The sequence below is a fragment of the Argiope bruennichi genome, chromosome 1 (genome assembly GCF_947563725.1).
Source record: "Argiope bruennichi chromosome 1, qqArgBrue1.1, whole genome shotgun sequence".
NCBI classification, from domain to species: Eukaryota; Metazoa; Arthropoda; class Arachnida; order Araneae; family Araneidae; genus Argiope; species Argiope bruennichi.
The window spans coordinates 120,991,397-121,005,611 of record NC_079151.1 but is presented as its reverse complement, the minus strand read 5'-3'; the positions used below and the strand labels follow the sequence as shown (position 1 = coordinate 121,005,611).

At 27.6% G+C, this 14,215-nt stretch overlaps 1 protein-coding gene across 6 annotated transcripts in view; it reads right to left on the bottom strand.

The window, feature by feature from the left end:
• LOC129967812 (teneurin-m-like) overlaps positions 1-14,215 on the bottom strand; it is a 603,259-nt gene that overhangs the window by 7,671 nt on the left and 581,373 nt on the right. For 5 of the 6 annotated variants that reach the window (XM_056081934.1, XM_056081917.1, XM_056082048.1 and 2 more), the window contains 11 exons: positions 13,380-13,587; positions 12,918-12,944; positions 12,604-12,723; positions 11,786-12,062; positions 9,803-10,070; positions 8,897-9,037; positions 5,711-5,960; positions 4,218-4,453; positions 3,510-3,667; positions 1,945-2,989; positions 847-1,112 (listed from right to left, as the gene is read on the bottom strand). In XM_056081934.1, coding sequence (XP_055937909.1) covers positions 847-1,112; positions 1,945-2,989; positions 3,510-3,667; positions 4,218-4,453; positions 5,711-5,960; positions 8,897-9,037; positions 9,803-10,070; positions 11,786-12,062; positions 12,604-12,723; positions 12,918-12,944; positions 13,380-13,587 — 2,996 coding nt within the window. The remainder of the gene's footprint in view (positions 1-846; positions 1,113-1,944; positions 2,990-3,509; positions 3,668-4,217; positions 4,454-5,710; positions 5,961-8,896; positions 9,038-9,802; positions 10,071-11,785; positions 12,063-12,603; positions 12,724-12,917; positions 12,945-13,379; positions 13,588-14,215) is intronic. The other variant, XM_056081925.1, reaches the window with a different exon arrangement.

The following is a 14,215-nucleotide window of genomic DNA, read 5'->3' as shown; positions in this document are numbered from 1 at the left end:
AAATAATTTAAATATTTCCCAAACGATTTTTAAAACTCTAAACAATAATAATTTTTAAAGAATGATATAAAATTTTCAGTAATTACAAGTGTAACTTAAATATGTGTTTGCAACATGGAATATGAACTGCAAATTTAAATCTCCATTATCGAAACTTGATCATATTCATTTATCTATGTCATTGTTGCATAAAAAGCAATCAATCAATTTTAAATTACTTTTTGAAAGGAAAGAAATATTGAAGCACATTTTTTGTTATTAAGGTGACAAAAGAAATCTTATTTAAATTATTTTTTCCTCATGTTTTAGTTATTTTAAATTCTCTTTATATGTTGAGTTCTGCCATGCTTGTGCAGTATTGTTCATATCTAATTTTTAATTAATTAACTGGATAGTAAATTAAGACAGAAGTTTACTAAAATCTTCCTTCTGCTACATAGCGTTCATGGGAAAAATTTGAAGAAAATATATTTGGTAGTTTAATTTTTTACAAGGAAAAAGAATTAAGACATTCTAGTTTTATTATACATTTCCTTTGTATAACAGAACAAATGAGAAAACATCATAAAAAGTGCATAAATCCATTCAGTTGAATGCTACTATTTGGTATTCCTTATGTTGACAACACACTGCAAGTTGCTAATGCCAAAAACCAAGGCAAGGTAAAATATAACTGATTTATTTAATTTAAATCTATTAATTCTTGGTAAAATTGATAATTTATTTAAATTTCATATTTTGTTTAATAAAAATATTCAATACCCCTTCTCACAAATAATCTTTATATTCTTTCTATAGCATTTTTATATAGAAAACAAAATTCAATATGCCTTTATGTTTTCTTACCTTCATTTTTCTCCCAACTTGAGTAATCTGTCGATTCTTGCCCTTTCCTTCTCTTCTGAGATAATATTTCCACTCAAATCTCTGCACCACATCATCACTAAGAGTTGCTTTCAGTTTTGCAGGAACTGGAAAGATTTCACCCAAAACTTCATTCTGATCAGTAATAACAGGACTAGGGACAGTTTCCATTTCAATAATCTTAGAATCATCCAATGAAAGAATCAGACTTCCATCTTGGAACTGTGTGATACGTTGTTGCATCAGACCTGAAATACAAAATTAAAATTGTAGAAAAGAAAGTTACTTGGTTATACATGTAAAATATTTTAATTTTTTAATAATTAAACTACACAGCAGTAGATTTTAAATTAGTGTTTGATGGAAACTTTATAGTGTTTGATGCACATCTCAGTAATTTCATGTTTTTATAATTAAGATCATGGGCGAAAATATTTAATTTAGAAATACAAGTTTGATATATATATATATATATATAATCTCCTAAATTCTTAATATTTATTTAGAATTTCTTCATAAACATTAATAATAACTATACATTGATAACACCACTAGAATTACAATAGAATTGTGAAACAAAAATTATTAAATTAAATGTATAAAGTGGTTTTTAAAAAAAATAATAAAACATCAAACATGAAGTAATGTTTGGGAATAAATTAGAAAAAAGTTAAAATTTTAATTAAATAAAATCAATTTTGATTGTTCTATATGGTAATAATATATACCAAGGAGGAAAAGTGTGCTCCAATTAAAAGAAAAAGGTTTAAAAAATATTTCTTCTTCCAATTAAAAAGAAAAGAGAGAGAAAGTGTTAGTAAAGAAAATCATTGGGGTTAATCACTATCTAATTAGTCTATATTTTGATTAGTGCTTTTTAAAAATTTATTTATTCAATTAGCATTCATAGCAATGCATAGCATTCTTGCAATCTTTATTGATCACCATGGACATAGTTTATATAAAATTGCACCAATGAATAAATTGATTTTATTACATAAACTAAAAAATACAATAGTTTAATTCATCAATGTATAAATCAGTTAAGTGGTTAAGATAAAGGCCTGAAAATGAGCTTACCAGTGCTCTTGGTGACATCCAATCCTCTTATCAGCAGAGAAAGAATCTCCTTATTATTCTGTGTGACAGTAACAGATGCTCCTTTAATGCTCAGATTATAAATAAGTTGAATAATTTGGCCTGTTGGGGTAACAGCATGTATCAGCCGACCATAATTATCATAGTTGAAAACGTATGCCTTTCTTGAACTGTCCAGTTTACTCCTAAGCAATCCTGTACTACCCTGATATTCAAAAGATGTCTTGAAATTATCTGGAGTGGTAAAGGAATGTAGCATTTGCATTCTAGACACTTCCAGCTGGCACTTGCCACCTTGAGTATTTTCTATAGTATTCACCTGATTAGTATAATCCCTCAGGATGTATATCTTATTCCCGGCCTCATCTGTCACAGTGCTAAGTTTTCCAAGACTGGTGTTGACATTATAAGAGAACAAGTACATAGTTTTTCCAGTGAGAATGTTCTTGGTAGCTGTATGTTGCCCATGTCTGTTGAAGATATAAATTTCTTGAGTCTCTGAAGAATATATGTGGAATTCTCCAAGCTCATTTGCTTTCGGTAGTGATGTTACAACTGATCTGATGCGTAAATTTCCCTGGTCACAGATGTGCAAGCAGCCATCTGGGGTAATTGCAATAGAAGATATTGTGCTCAACTGGGACTTGGCTGCTAAGTTATTGTCTTCATCAAAGCATTTGCAATTGATGTCCAGGCAGCTGCATTTGGATTCAGCACCAGCATATGTAATAATTCTGCCTTCACTGCTGACAACTCGTACTCTGTTGATGAGTTGAGAGTCGCTTTCTGCAATGTACAAGTCTCCATTCGGAGAGAAAGAAATGCTTTGAGGAGATTCCAAGTAGCTTTCAATTGCAATATCAGACTTTTCAGCAGATGGAGGTAGTATGGGACATTGCATGGGACGTCCAGCAACAACTCTCAAACGCTTGTCTGGAGTAAGACGAAGAACAATATGGTCATCCAATATGTGAAGAGAATTGTCTAATGGATTAATGGCTAACTCAGTAGGCCATCTCAGATGAACCTAAAATAAAAAGTAAAATTTATCAATGATTCAACTGAAACATTTAGAAGTATAAAAATTGAAACAATGACAGCTTTTTAATAAAATATTGATAAATAAGACAATGCATAGATTTTACTCATAATGCTAAACTTTATTATTAAATAAGAGTAAGAGAATCTGTTTATTCAAATAACTTCATTTTGATTTTGCTAAGATCAACATTTTTTAAAAACACAATACAGCTGATCCAATTATACACATTATTTTAAATACATACTGAAAGACACATTTAAGTAAAATACATTAAAAGTAGAAAAAATTAAGGGAACAGTAAAAGATCAAATTAGGAGGTTTACATTATTAAATTATATCATGTAATATTAAAATATCCAATAAAACGTTTTGACTACTTTTAAATAAACTTATAGCTTGAAATATTTATCTCATCATATATAAAAAGTACATAACATAATACAAAAATTTCAGCTGAAAAATATAAGCATTTATATACTTTAGCATACAAATAATTTAAATTCACCTGAGATAAGGAAACAGTTCTGCCACATGGGAAAGGTTTCCAATGGCTTTTATGATAGTGATCTCCAATAATTGTGTGTATGATACCATTACGATCCACCATTCTTATGTTGGTACCATCAGCAATGTAAATTTCACCATATGCTGATATTGCCAATCCTAATAAAAGACAACAAATTTTCGATAAAAATCAATAATCCTTAAATTTAAATCCATATACAGTATTTTATTTTTGTTTCAGAATGCTAGATAAAAAAATTAATTTGAATACAAGGAATAATGATCTTTTGAATCTAAAAAACATTTTATATTTATAAAAATTGATGTACTTCAATTTATATTAATAAAAAAAAAAAATGATGAATTTTTTGTTATTTAAAAATATAGCAAATAATATGGAAGAAAGAAAAAAAATGTGCTAGCAAAGTATTAATGATTTCAAAAATAGTATCTTAATGTTTGGGTTATAAATAATTCAATAAATTACACAGGGATTATTAATAAACATTTCATTTTCAAGAATTTTAACTAAATGTATGAGCAAGGCGATAAGGAAATTCTGGGTCAATCAAATAATTTTTAATAGTCAGAAATACATCTTTTAAATTTATAAATTAAATAATTGAGATATTCTTTTGTCTTTCTTTTCTTATCTCTGTACTAAGAGATTACAAAACCGAAAAGGAAATGCGTAAATATTTAAAATTACCTTTCGGATATGCTAATTTAGCATCTCTAGCTTTTCTTCCATCTCCACAAAGCATTTTATCTCCTGGAAGACATTTTCCGCCACTACCCACAACTATTTCAATGTTATTCTTAATATCGGGAATATTCATATACTCAATAGCACGGAAAACTTGATGCTTCTCCGGATCAGAGATGTACAGTTTCCCATCAGCAGGACCAACAGCTAAGTGATATCTGTATGCCACTTGAGCAGCACTGAAAAGAGAAAGCATAATTTATTCTAATAACTTAAGAAACTGTTATGTACACACAAATGCCATTTATATTAAATTTTAAGAATAATATTAAAAATTGATTAGACAACAAGCAATAATAAACATTAACACTATTAAATCTAATCACTCAATTTTATTAAGTTTTCCCCCCAGCAATTGAGTTTGAAAATTGTTTTGAAGTACAAACATCTGATAAAGATGACACAAATCAATCTCTAATGCTATGGAATTTACCAAATTATCCTTTACATTACAATGCAATTTATCATCAAAAATTGAATCAACTATTTTTTTGTAAAATATTTTAATTAGTATAGTTTTTACTGATTAGAAGTAAATCATGCAATAATATTGGATATATAAGTTCCATGATGTATGATTACCATAACATCATACCCTTTTTGCTGTTGATATTTAACATCATATTCCATGCTGACATGATTCAGAATAAAATAATTTTAATGCTTTGTAAAAATTGACCTTTGAATATTTAATATGTTTTCTTTCCTAAATACATTTTTTGATCTAAAAAAAGTTTAATAATTTTTTTTCTTTGTTATAATGTAAACAAACAAAAATTCTTGCTACTTGCTTTATGGAAATAGAAATCTTTTTATGGAAAGATAAGCAGAAGAAATATACTTCTGGAATTTGAATAAAATGACATATTACTTCTCATTAAAAAAATACATTTTGCATTAAAAATTCATAATAGAAGTGTGAATTTTGAATGATATTGTATTAGTATATTGTAATAAATATATCAGATTTTACAAATGTTAAGGTAGTCCAGAAGCTGCAATAAATATTTATAAGCAATTAGTCACCTTAGAATATTTAAATCTTGTACACACATTTTACTTTGTTCATAAACGTTTAGAATTAACAGCATTGCTGTGCTATGAGCGTTTAAGTTCTAAAATAGTGACAAAATTATAATGAAATAAATTATTTTATTTCAAAACAGCATGAATGAAATTTTGTGATGACAAATCCAATTTCTCAAAATAATATCTGTTTGTACCATTTATGGTAAGGTTATCATAAACTGTGAGGAAATAACATAAAACTTTTCATCCAGTAAAATTTCTAAAAATACATTTGGATTTTAATTTTAAGTAATGCTTAATTACTTATTAGTTTATTATCTTATTATTATTAAGCAATGGCTTAATTGTTAATTTATGTAGAATAAACATATATTTTAAAAATTTAATTACTAAGTAGTAGAGCATACCTAAGTTCTACTACAGTTGTCACATGCCCATCTAAAGAAATTCTGCGAATTAAATTAAAATCTCCAACATATAGACTTCCATCTGGAGCTGCTGCTAGTGCCACAGGAGCTAAAAGTCTTTGTCTCTTAGCAACACCATCACATTGATGACAATGCATTGGTCTCTGGTGACCATCTCCCATTGCAGTAACCAAAACACGAGGCTTATTCTTCAAGTAAATATTTGTTCCATCACCTTTTTGAAGGATACCTGAAATTATGAAAAATTTCTTCATGAAATTATGCAAAAATAAACTGTTATTTGAATAAATTATTATGAATTGATTTAAAAGTGATTATGAATATGAAATGCAAAAAATTGTACAAAACTACTAAGAAAGACATGCATAAGCATAAATGCATGTTCACTCATAAATCGTTATTTAATTAGAATGTTTTCATTTTTTAAAAATTGCAAATATTTAATTAAGTAACAAATCCCACAGAGACAATTTAAATAATGTGGCTTTTTGATATACCCTTGTAGAATAAAAAATTTACTATTTTATTATGTTACAATTATTTATAGGATTAAAACCAACAACAATTTAGGAACTTGTTTCAGAATTTTTTTGAGGGAGCATATTGTTTAGAGGAAATACAAACATCCACATACATAAATAAACTTAGTTTTTACTAGGAGATGCATAATAAATTCATCAACCCGAGAAAAGGAATTTCCAATACATAAATCCATATTATTTCAATGCATTCCCCCCCCCCCCCAATTTTCTTGTTATGAAGACATCTTTTTAGAAGTAATGCTATTTCTAAATTTCCAAAATTAAATTCTTTTAAAATTTTAATCAGGAATTCCCAAGTTCTGAACATCTCCGTAAAGAAAAGGATTTAAAAGGTAAAATAATAATAATAAAGTTAAGGCATGATACCGCAGCCCGACTTTTTGTCTTTCACTGTTTAAACAAAATATATGAGTTTTATTAATCATAGTATATATTCTAAATAAAAATATGATTGTATAATTCTATTTAACAAAACAAATTTATCTCATATTTGGTGTCCACATATCATGATAGTAATACCTAACTATATGATTAGGGATTGCAATACCGGTATACCGGGATACCGAATACCGGTATTTTGAGCCATTTGTACAATTTTGTTATACCGGTATTCACAAGTTTAAATACCGGTTTTTCGGTATTTACTAGAAATTTTTTAAATTGTCTCCACTATATGTACAGGTATCGAGAACATAGCAAAATAGTATACGTTTTTGTTTTCATGTCTCCCTAAAGGACGAAATTAATTAGCTAATTAATGGCTTAATTAATTGCTTAAATCTAAATGAGCGAAACATGGATTATCCCTGAAAGAAAATATTGTATCCATAACGACTGATGGAGCAACAGTTATGAAAAAGTTGGCAAGTTGATTGGTGCAAATCAGCAATTGTGCTATGCACATGAAATTCAGTTAGGAGTAAGGGATGTATTATACCAAAAAAATAAAGAACAGAAGAATCCAAATACTGTGGATATAGAAACTTCGGATTCCAACTTTGAGGAGAGTAAGAGTGAGAGTGATATTGACAATGAAGATAATGACAATGTAATTGTTGAAGATGATATTGCTAATGAGGATGAAATATTAACCATCAAGAATTGTTTCCTTTAATTTATAAAGTTCGAAAAATCGTTAAGATTTTTAAACGTTCCCCTGCAAAAAATGCCATATTACAAAAATATATACTAACTGAAAATAAAACAGAATATATGCTAATGATAGATTCTAAGACATGTTGGAACAGTTTACTCCTAATGAGGGAACGATTTTTGAAATTTAGAAATCCTATCCAAAAAGCAATAATCGACTTAAACCTGTAAATTAATTTTTCAGATAGTGAATTCGACTTAATATCCAGAACTATATCAGCTCTACTTCCAATAAAACTGACTATAGAGGCATTATGTCGGAGAGATTTTAATTTATTAACATCTAATGCAACTATAAATTTCATGTTGCAGTCATGAAAGAACAGCACACATCACTATGTGAAGAATTATATATTACATTGAAAAATCGCGCAGAAGAAAGGCATACCGAAATAGAAAATGTCTTATTGTATTTACATAATTATAATGATTTTAAAAATAAAAATGAAAAAGAAGAAAAGAAAATAATCAATTCAAATCTGATTAAGTTTATATTAAATTTTCTTAAAATTTTTTACCCACAAACCTAACCACATTCAGAAGAATTCGTTTCATTTATCGAAGATTATGATGACACTACTGTCGATAGTGAAAAGGAATTGTCTCTTGAACAAAAATTAGAATTAGCGATAAATAAATAAAAAAAAAAATTCAACGAACCAAAATACAATACAGAAATCATCTATATCCAAAACCCTCCGACGAGAAATCGATTTATTTGAAGATGAGGGATTTAGAGGTAATGGAAAAAGTATATCGCGCATTGCTAACAGAATCACCAACTAGCGTAGATGCCGGAAGAGAGTTTTCGATATTTGGCAATTTTTACACAAAATTACTTTTTAGGCTTAAAGACAGTACAATTGATGTATTATGTTTTTTAAGATCACATTTCAAAGATTTTTAATAGTGCCATAGACTGAATAGTGATTTTTACACTTTTTTTGTGATTTAAATAAATAAGTTGTTCCTTTACTTTTTTGTGATTATATATTGTTATAATTTATAAGTTACATATTATTTTTTGTGATATTTGCACTCTCTTATAAAACTGGCAAATAAAACAAAGAAAAATCTGTGTTTTCTTTCTTTTTCTAAAATTTCTAATACCGGTATTAAAATCGGTATCCCGGTATTCAGATCTAAAAAATACCGAATACCGGTATCGAAATTTTGGTCCGGTATTGCAATCCCTATATATGATATATATAGGTTAAAAATTATATAAAAAGTATTTTCACAATGGGATGATATTGGAACTCATTGCATAGTAATAGGCCAGAAAAAATCTTGTTAAATCATTCCATTCTTTTATTCATTTCTTTTTCTAGCATAATATGCATTTTATAAAAATTGTTATATTTCAATGTATTTTATTATAATATATTTATGCTAGCAATAATAGTACTGAAATATTTGTATTAATGAAAAATTCTGTACAAAGCAGTAAATAAAAGAACATTTTAGATACCTTCATGGAAATTATAACGGTGGTGAATATCCAAATTCCAACCTCCAATTTCAGAAATACTCATATCATGTCCACTAACTTGAGTGGTCTGTACTTCCCAAATAACATGGGGGCAGGAACTATATTCATATCCCACATAAACTGTGAAAAGAGGAAAATGCATAGTAAAGATTTTAGTCAAATAAAATATTGAACTCAAATGATTTTATATACATAATTACTGACATAAAATACACATATATCAGAAAATTAATTTTAGCATTAAGCAAGTAGTTTTTGTATGATGAATAGGATCAATAAACACATACAGTACAATAGATTGTATAATCTTAAACTAATTATTAACAATACATTTTTGCCCCCATCAAATTGCAAAAACTTACATGATAGGCAACCAAAAATTTATTTTAAAAAGTTTTAATCTGCAAATCATTTCAATGCATTTCTATGACATGCTATAACAGGAAAGTTATATTTTGAACAGTATGATTTTTTCGGTAATTCATTTGTTTATTATTATGATTTCCATATTGGTGGTTGTTTATAAGAAAAATCTCAACTAACATCAAAACAAAAATATGCGTAAGAGTGTAATTATTTTAATAACATTTATGCATTCTTTATTTATCTTTTCAGACATAGATAAAATTTACAAAAAGGAAGAGACTATAGGTGAACAAACTGAATACAACTAATTGCTAATTACAAATTTTTAATAATATCTTAACCTATTGTCATAAAGTTATTTAAACTACATAGAATTTCCCTGAATAAAACATTTTGCTTTATTTAATTAACTTGATGCAATTTTAGTTATATTCTTTTCCGATAAGTTTTCATTATATGATAAATTTACAAATAGAAATGAAAAGAAATTTGCATTTAACTATTTTATATTGTATTTACCAGTTGCAGTAGCTGCTCCATAAACTTTTTGCCTGTAAATATTTCTTCTGTCCCAAGAATAAGTGAATTTAATGGCAGCAGCAGCCTCAAAGACTTTTTCAAACAAGATTCCTTCAATAGATATTTTCAAGTGAATAAATCGCAAACTTGGTGGGACTTCATCTGGTGTTAGCCTTAGTTGGATAGTAGAAAGGTAGCCACCCATTCGACTGCTGTGGTATACTAAATGCAAATTTGTGCCAGGTATGGATAGACTTTCTTGTACCACCTAAAATATATAAGAATAAGGATATATAAGCTGTTCAGCATTTAAATTACTCAATTAGTACAGCTTTCTAATTTCATTTAATCTACTCAAATATTAAATACATTAAATAAACTAAATTCAAATAAGTTTCATGCTCATTTTGGAAAATAATAATTTTTCCAATAAAAAAATTAAATGATAAGCATATTTAAATGTTATTTAAATAATATAACATAACCAACAGTAGAAATATTTGTAAGAATTTAATTCAACACGGTAATGGCACACTTTTTTCTCACTCTCTGCACTAAGCTATATAAGTAAACATAATTTTTGAAGCAGAGTCGTGGCTGAAGACAGAAAAACATAATTTACTGAATATTTAAGTTCGTTTTATTCACTCCCGGGAGGCATGTTTATGTACAAGAGGCGCGGACAAGGCATGTTCGCACACAGCATGATACAAGAGCAGATTAGCTTAAAAAAGAGCACGAAATTATTTATCCCTGGTTTTATGTACCATGAGATTCCCATAGGGATTTCTTACACATGTCGACCACAGGGAAAGGAATCATAGGGATCTTTTAGAAGAATTTGCTTGGCTGTCGATTTTTTATCCCTTTACTCGAAGTGTAGGAACTTGTCGGCATTCAGCCGATTCAGCAATTTTAGAACTCATGTTGAATTAATTAAATAGAAAAAGTGGAATAGAATCTGGAAATAAGAGAATATTTAGAATGAAGTTGATATGGGCTAAGTTAAACTGAAAGTTAGAAAATTAATTAAGTTATTAATTTATATATATATATATATATAAAGATGAGCTACAATAATATAGAAAAACATTGATTAGAGGACGAGTTATCTCGTCCCTCAGGATGAAAGTGTTAAGTAAGAACATAACTGATAATTGCTTTTAACCAGAAAATATTTTATATATGAAAAAAGTGTAAAATTAAATGCACTGAATTAATTTCTTAAGAAATTTATGTGGAGATTTTTAAGCCCTTACAATCTCAAACTAGTATATCAAATTTTAATAAACTTAAAATGCAACTTATCTTAAATTTTTCTATTTATTATGAAAATATGACTATGTTTACTGATTGCATTCTTTTTCAATTTAATTAGAGCTGAAAACTAGTCCTGTTGGTTGTGCAAAACTTGCATACATAAAGGCAACCTACTAACTTTAAATAAAACACAGGATCAACACAGAGCTTATTCTTTAAACTGAATATTGTTAACTTGCTTGCTTATATGCTATTTCTAAGCAAGTCATAAACATGAATTGTGGCAGTTAAAAAAGGTAGAATGGTATAAAGCAAAAGTTTTTTTAACATTCAATGTTTAATTATACTATCTTATGCATTTTGATAATGCTTATAATTGAAGTCCTACTGTATTTTTCAAGAAGATTTAGTCTTCAATCAGAAATCACTTTATATTCACAATTTAACCATATAATTAATTAAACTATCAATAAAGGGCAAAAGATGCATGCCAAGTTTTATTCTACTAATGAAGAGATTTTTAAAATAATTTCTGACTTGAAGAAATTGTGAAAATACACCTGTTAAATAAATGTGGAGCCACAGAAGTCAAATGACGTGATAGTGGCTTCATCCCTAGAACTGGGGTAGCAGCAGCCTCAGAACAATTTGTATCAATTATCTGTGAATTCAACAAAACATCTTCATTTCTTTATATCAAACAACAGTTTAATAAACAATTACCTGTGATTCAGCTAAAATAGCACTCTTATCTGGGCATCCACCTTGAAAGCCATGCTTCCAAGTAGCTAAAACAACAGGTTTCATGTTGTCATAATCATGTTCCATGCACAAGTTTGATCTGTAATCAGGCAAAGTGTCTTCCTTAATTTTCATGACAATTTTATTCACCACAACTATTTCATTCCAAGGAACTACAACTGTGTGTTCAAGAGGCTTAAAAGGATCTCTTTGAAAGAGAAGATTGACTGCACCACCACCATTTACCATTAAATCAAACCTAGAAACAAAAAAAGTAATAAATGCTTATTTATTGTTTTCTAAATGTTAATGAAAGATTTATGTAAAATATTTATGGACTAGAATTTTCAGAGATATGTTAAGTGCAGATTGAATAGCTCATTAAAATTAAATTTAGGAATTCAAAATTGATATTAACAAGATTCTTTATACACAGATAAATTAAATCCCATTTTATTAAATAAAATCAATAATGTAATACAAAATTATCACATCATTTCAAAATAATTTAATTTAAGAAAAAAAATCTTCCTGAACTTATTTCTTAACCTTTGTAATGATATATAAAGTAAGTATCCTTATCTTGCAATTTCTTTCTTATATAATCTCCAATTGTGTTATTCTCATTTTGTATCCATTTTTATCAAGAGCCATAAGAATTTAATAGATAAGAACTTTTTAATATAGTCTTTCCTCATAGAAATATTTTTAAAAAAGATTGAATTACTGAGAATCAGTTATGAGGAATTCACTTTTAATTTTATATGATATCAAAATAGTGAAATGCCAGTATTACTAACCAGCCAGTATCTCTAGTAATGGTAAATCCAAGTTTATGGTCTGAAGCAACTCCAACTCGGACACCTTTCAGTCCATTTCCCATAGTGCTGACAACACAGCCTCGGATGACAGCAACACGGCTAAAATACATATATTTATGAATAAAAATATTTAGTTGAATAACAAAATAATATATTCAAACAATCTCAAAATTTTTAATTATTGACATGAATGTTAAAGTATGGAAAATATACAAATACATACATAAAAACTAATTACAAAGAAAATAATTGTATTCTGTAATTGAAAAAAATCACCATTTAAAATCACATACCTGGCATTGAAATTATTCCAAAACATACTAAGCAGCATAAGGGAACAGAGTTAGAAAAAATTAATAAAGCTCATAGAAAATTAAAGCAGATTCTTATATATAAGTTATTATAAAAAGCATAAAAGCATTACAGTATTACAAAGTTATTGAATAAAATTAAAATCCTGAATAATTTTTATCAAAACTTTAATGGTTCAAAAATCATTAATCAGCCTGAACTGTAACATTTAAAAATCCAATTAAAACTAAATAGTTAATATATTGTGTATTGGTTGGATTTTAACTAACAAACAGAATATCAATAGATCTAAAATGCTAGCGAGTTAAAAAAAATTTAGCTTTTAGAAAAAGACAGGAAATATAAGCAGCATTTTAGATAAATTTTAGAAGGAAAAGAAATTTTTTCATTGCATCCTAAACAAAATACATAAATAAATAAAAGCAATAAAAAATTATGCCTACGTCTCATTAAATGCAGTTTTATGAGCATAACTCTGAACAGATCCATCCTCAATGAGAAATTGCATACGTTGGAAGAATGAGGCAGTCACAGCAGGTGGCTGTTTACGTAATAAAATGTCCAATGGAGAAGGCGATGAAAAGCATAAAGGATTATTTTCACAAGCTTTGGACTTGCAGCATTCACTGTCAGCACAATCAATTAAACCATCTGAAAGAAATATTGATCTTCAATTATTAAAAAAAAAAAAAAAAAAAGGTTTATTTATTCTTGTTAAGAAAATCAATCAGATATAACTTTTAAAATCTCATCATTAGTCATTAATCTCACCCTCCCTTTTCATAAGGGGAATAATTTTACTTTAAGATAATATATAAATGCTAAATTCTGTATAAAATAATATGGCAATGAAATTTATAAATTTGTACCAAAAGTCGTGAATAAAATTTTAATATATTGGCTAACTGACTCAAAATGTATTTTTTTTTTTTTTTGTATGTTTAAAGAAAATGAAAAGATATAGAAAGGGAGAAGAATAATTTTTTACTAGACATCATTCTCATTGTTAATATCTTTGTCCATTTTAAAAAGTAAGAAATAGTTTGCAGATCGTCAATTGTTTTTCAAAGAACAAAGTGATACTATTGGCTGAAATTTACAATTACGTTATAATCAGACTTATACATTGCAATCAGTTTTCAGGCAGCAGTTTCAGGAATATTATAGCTTGTTATGAAATTTCAACTAAAAAATTAAATTCCAACACATGATTAAAATAATAATTTATTACTTTTTAATTTTCCACACTATGATATTCTTATTCAAAACCCTCATTTTA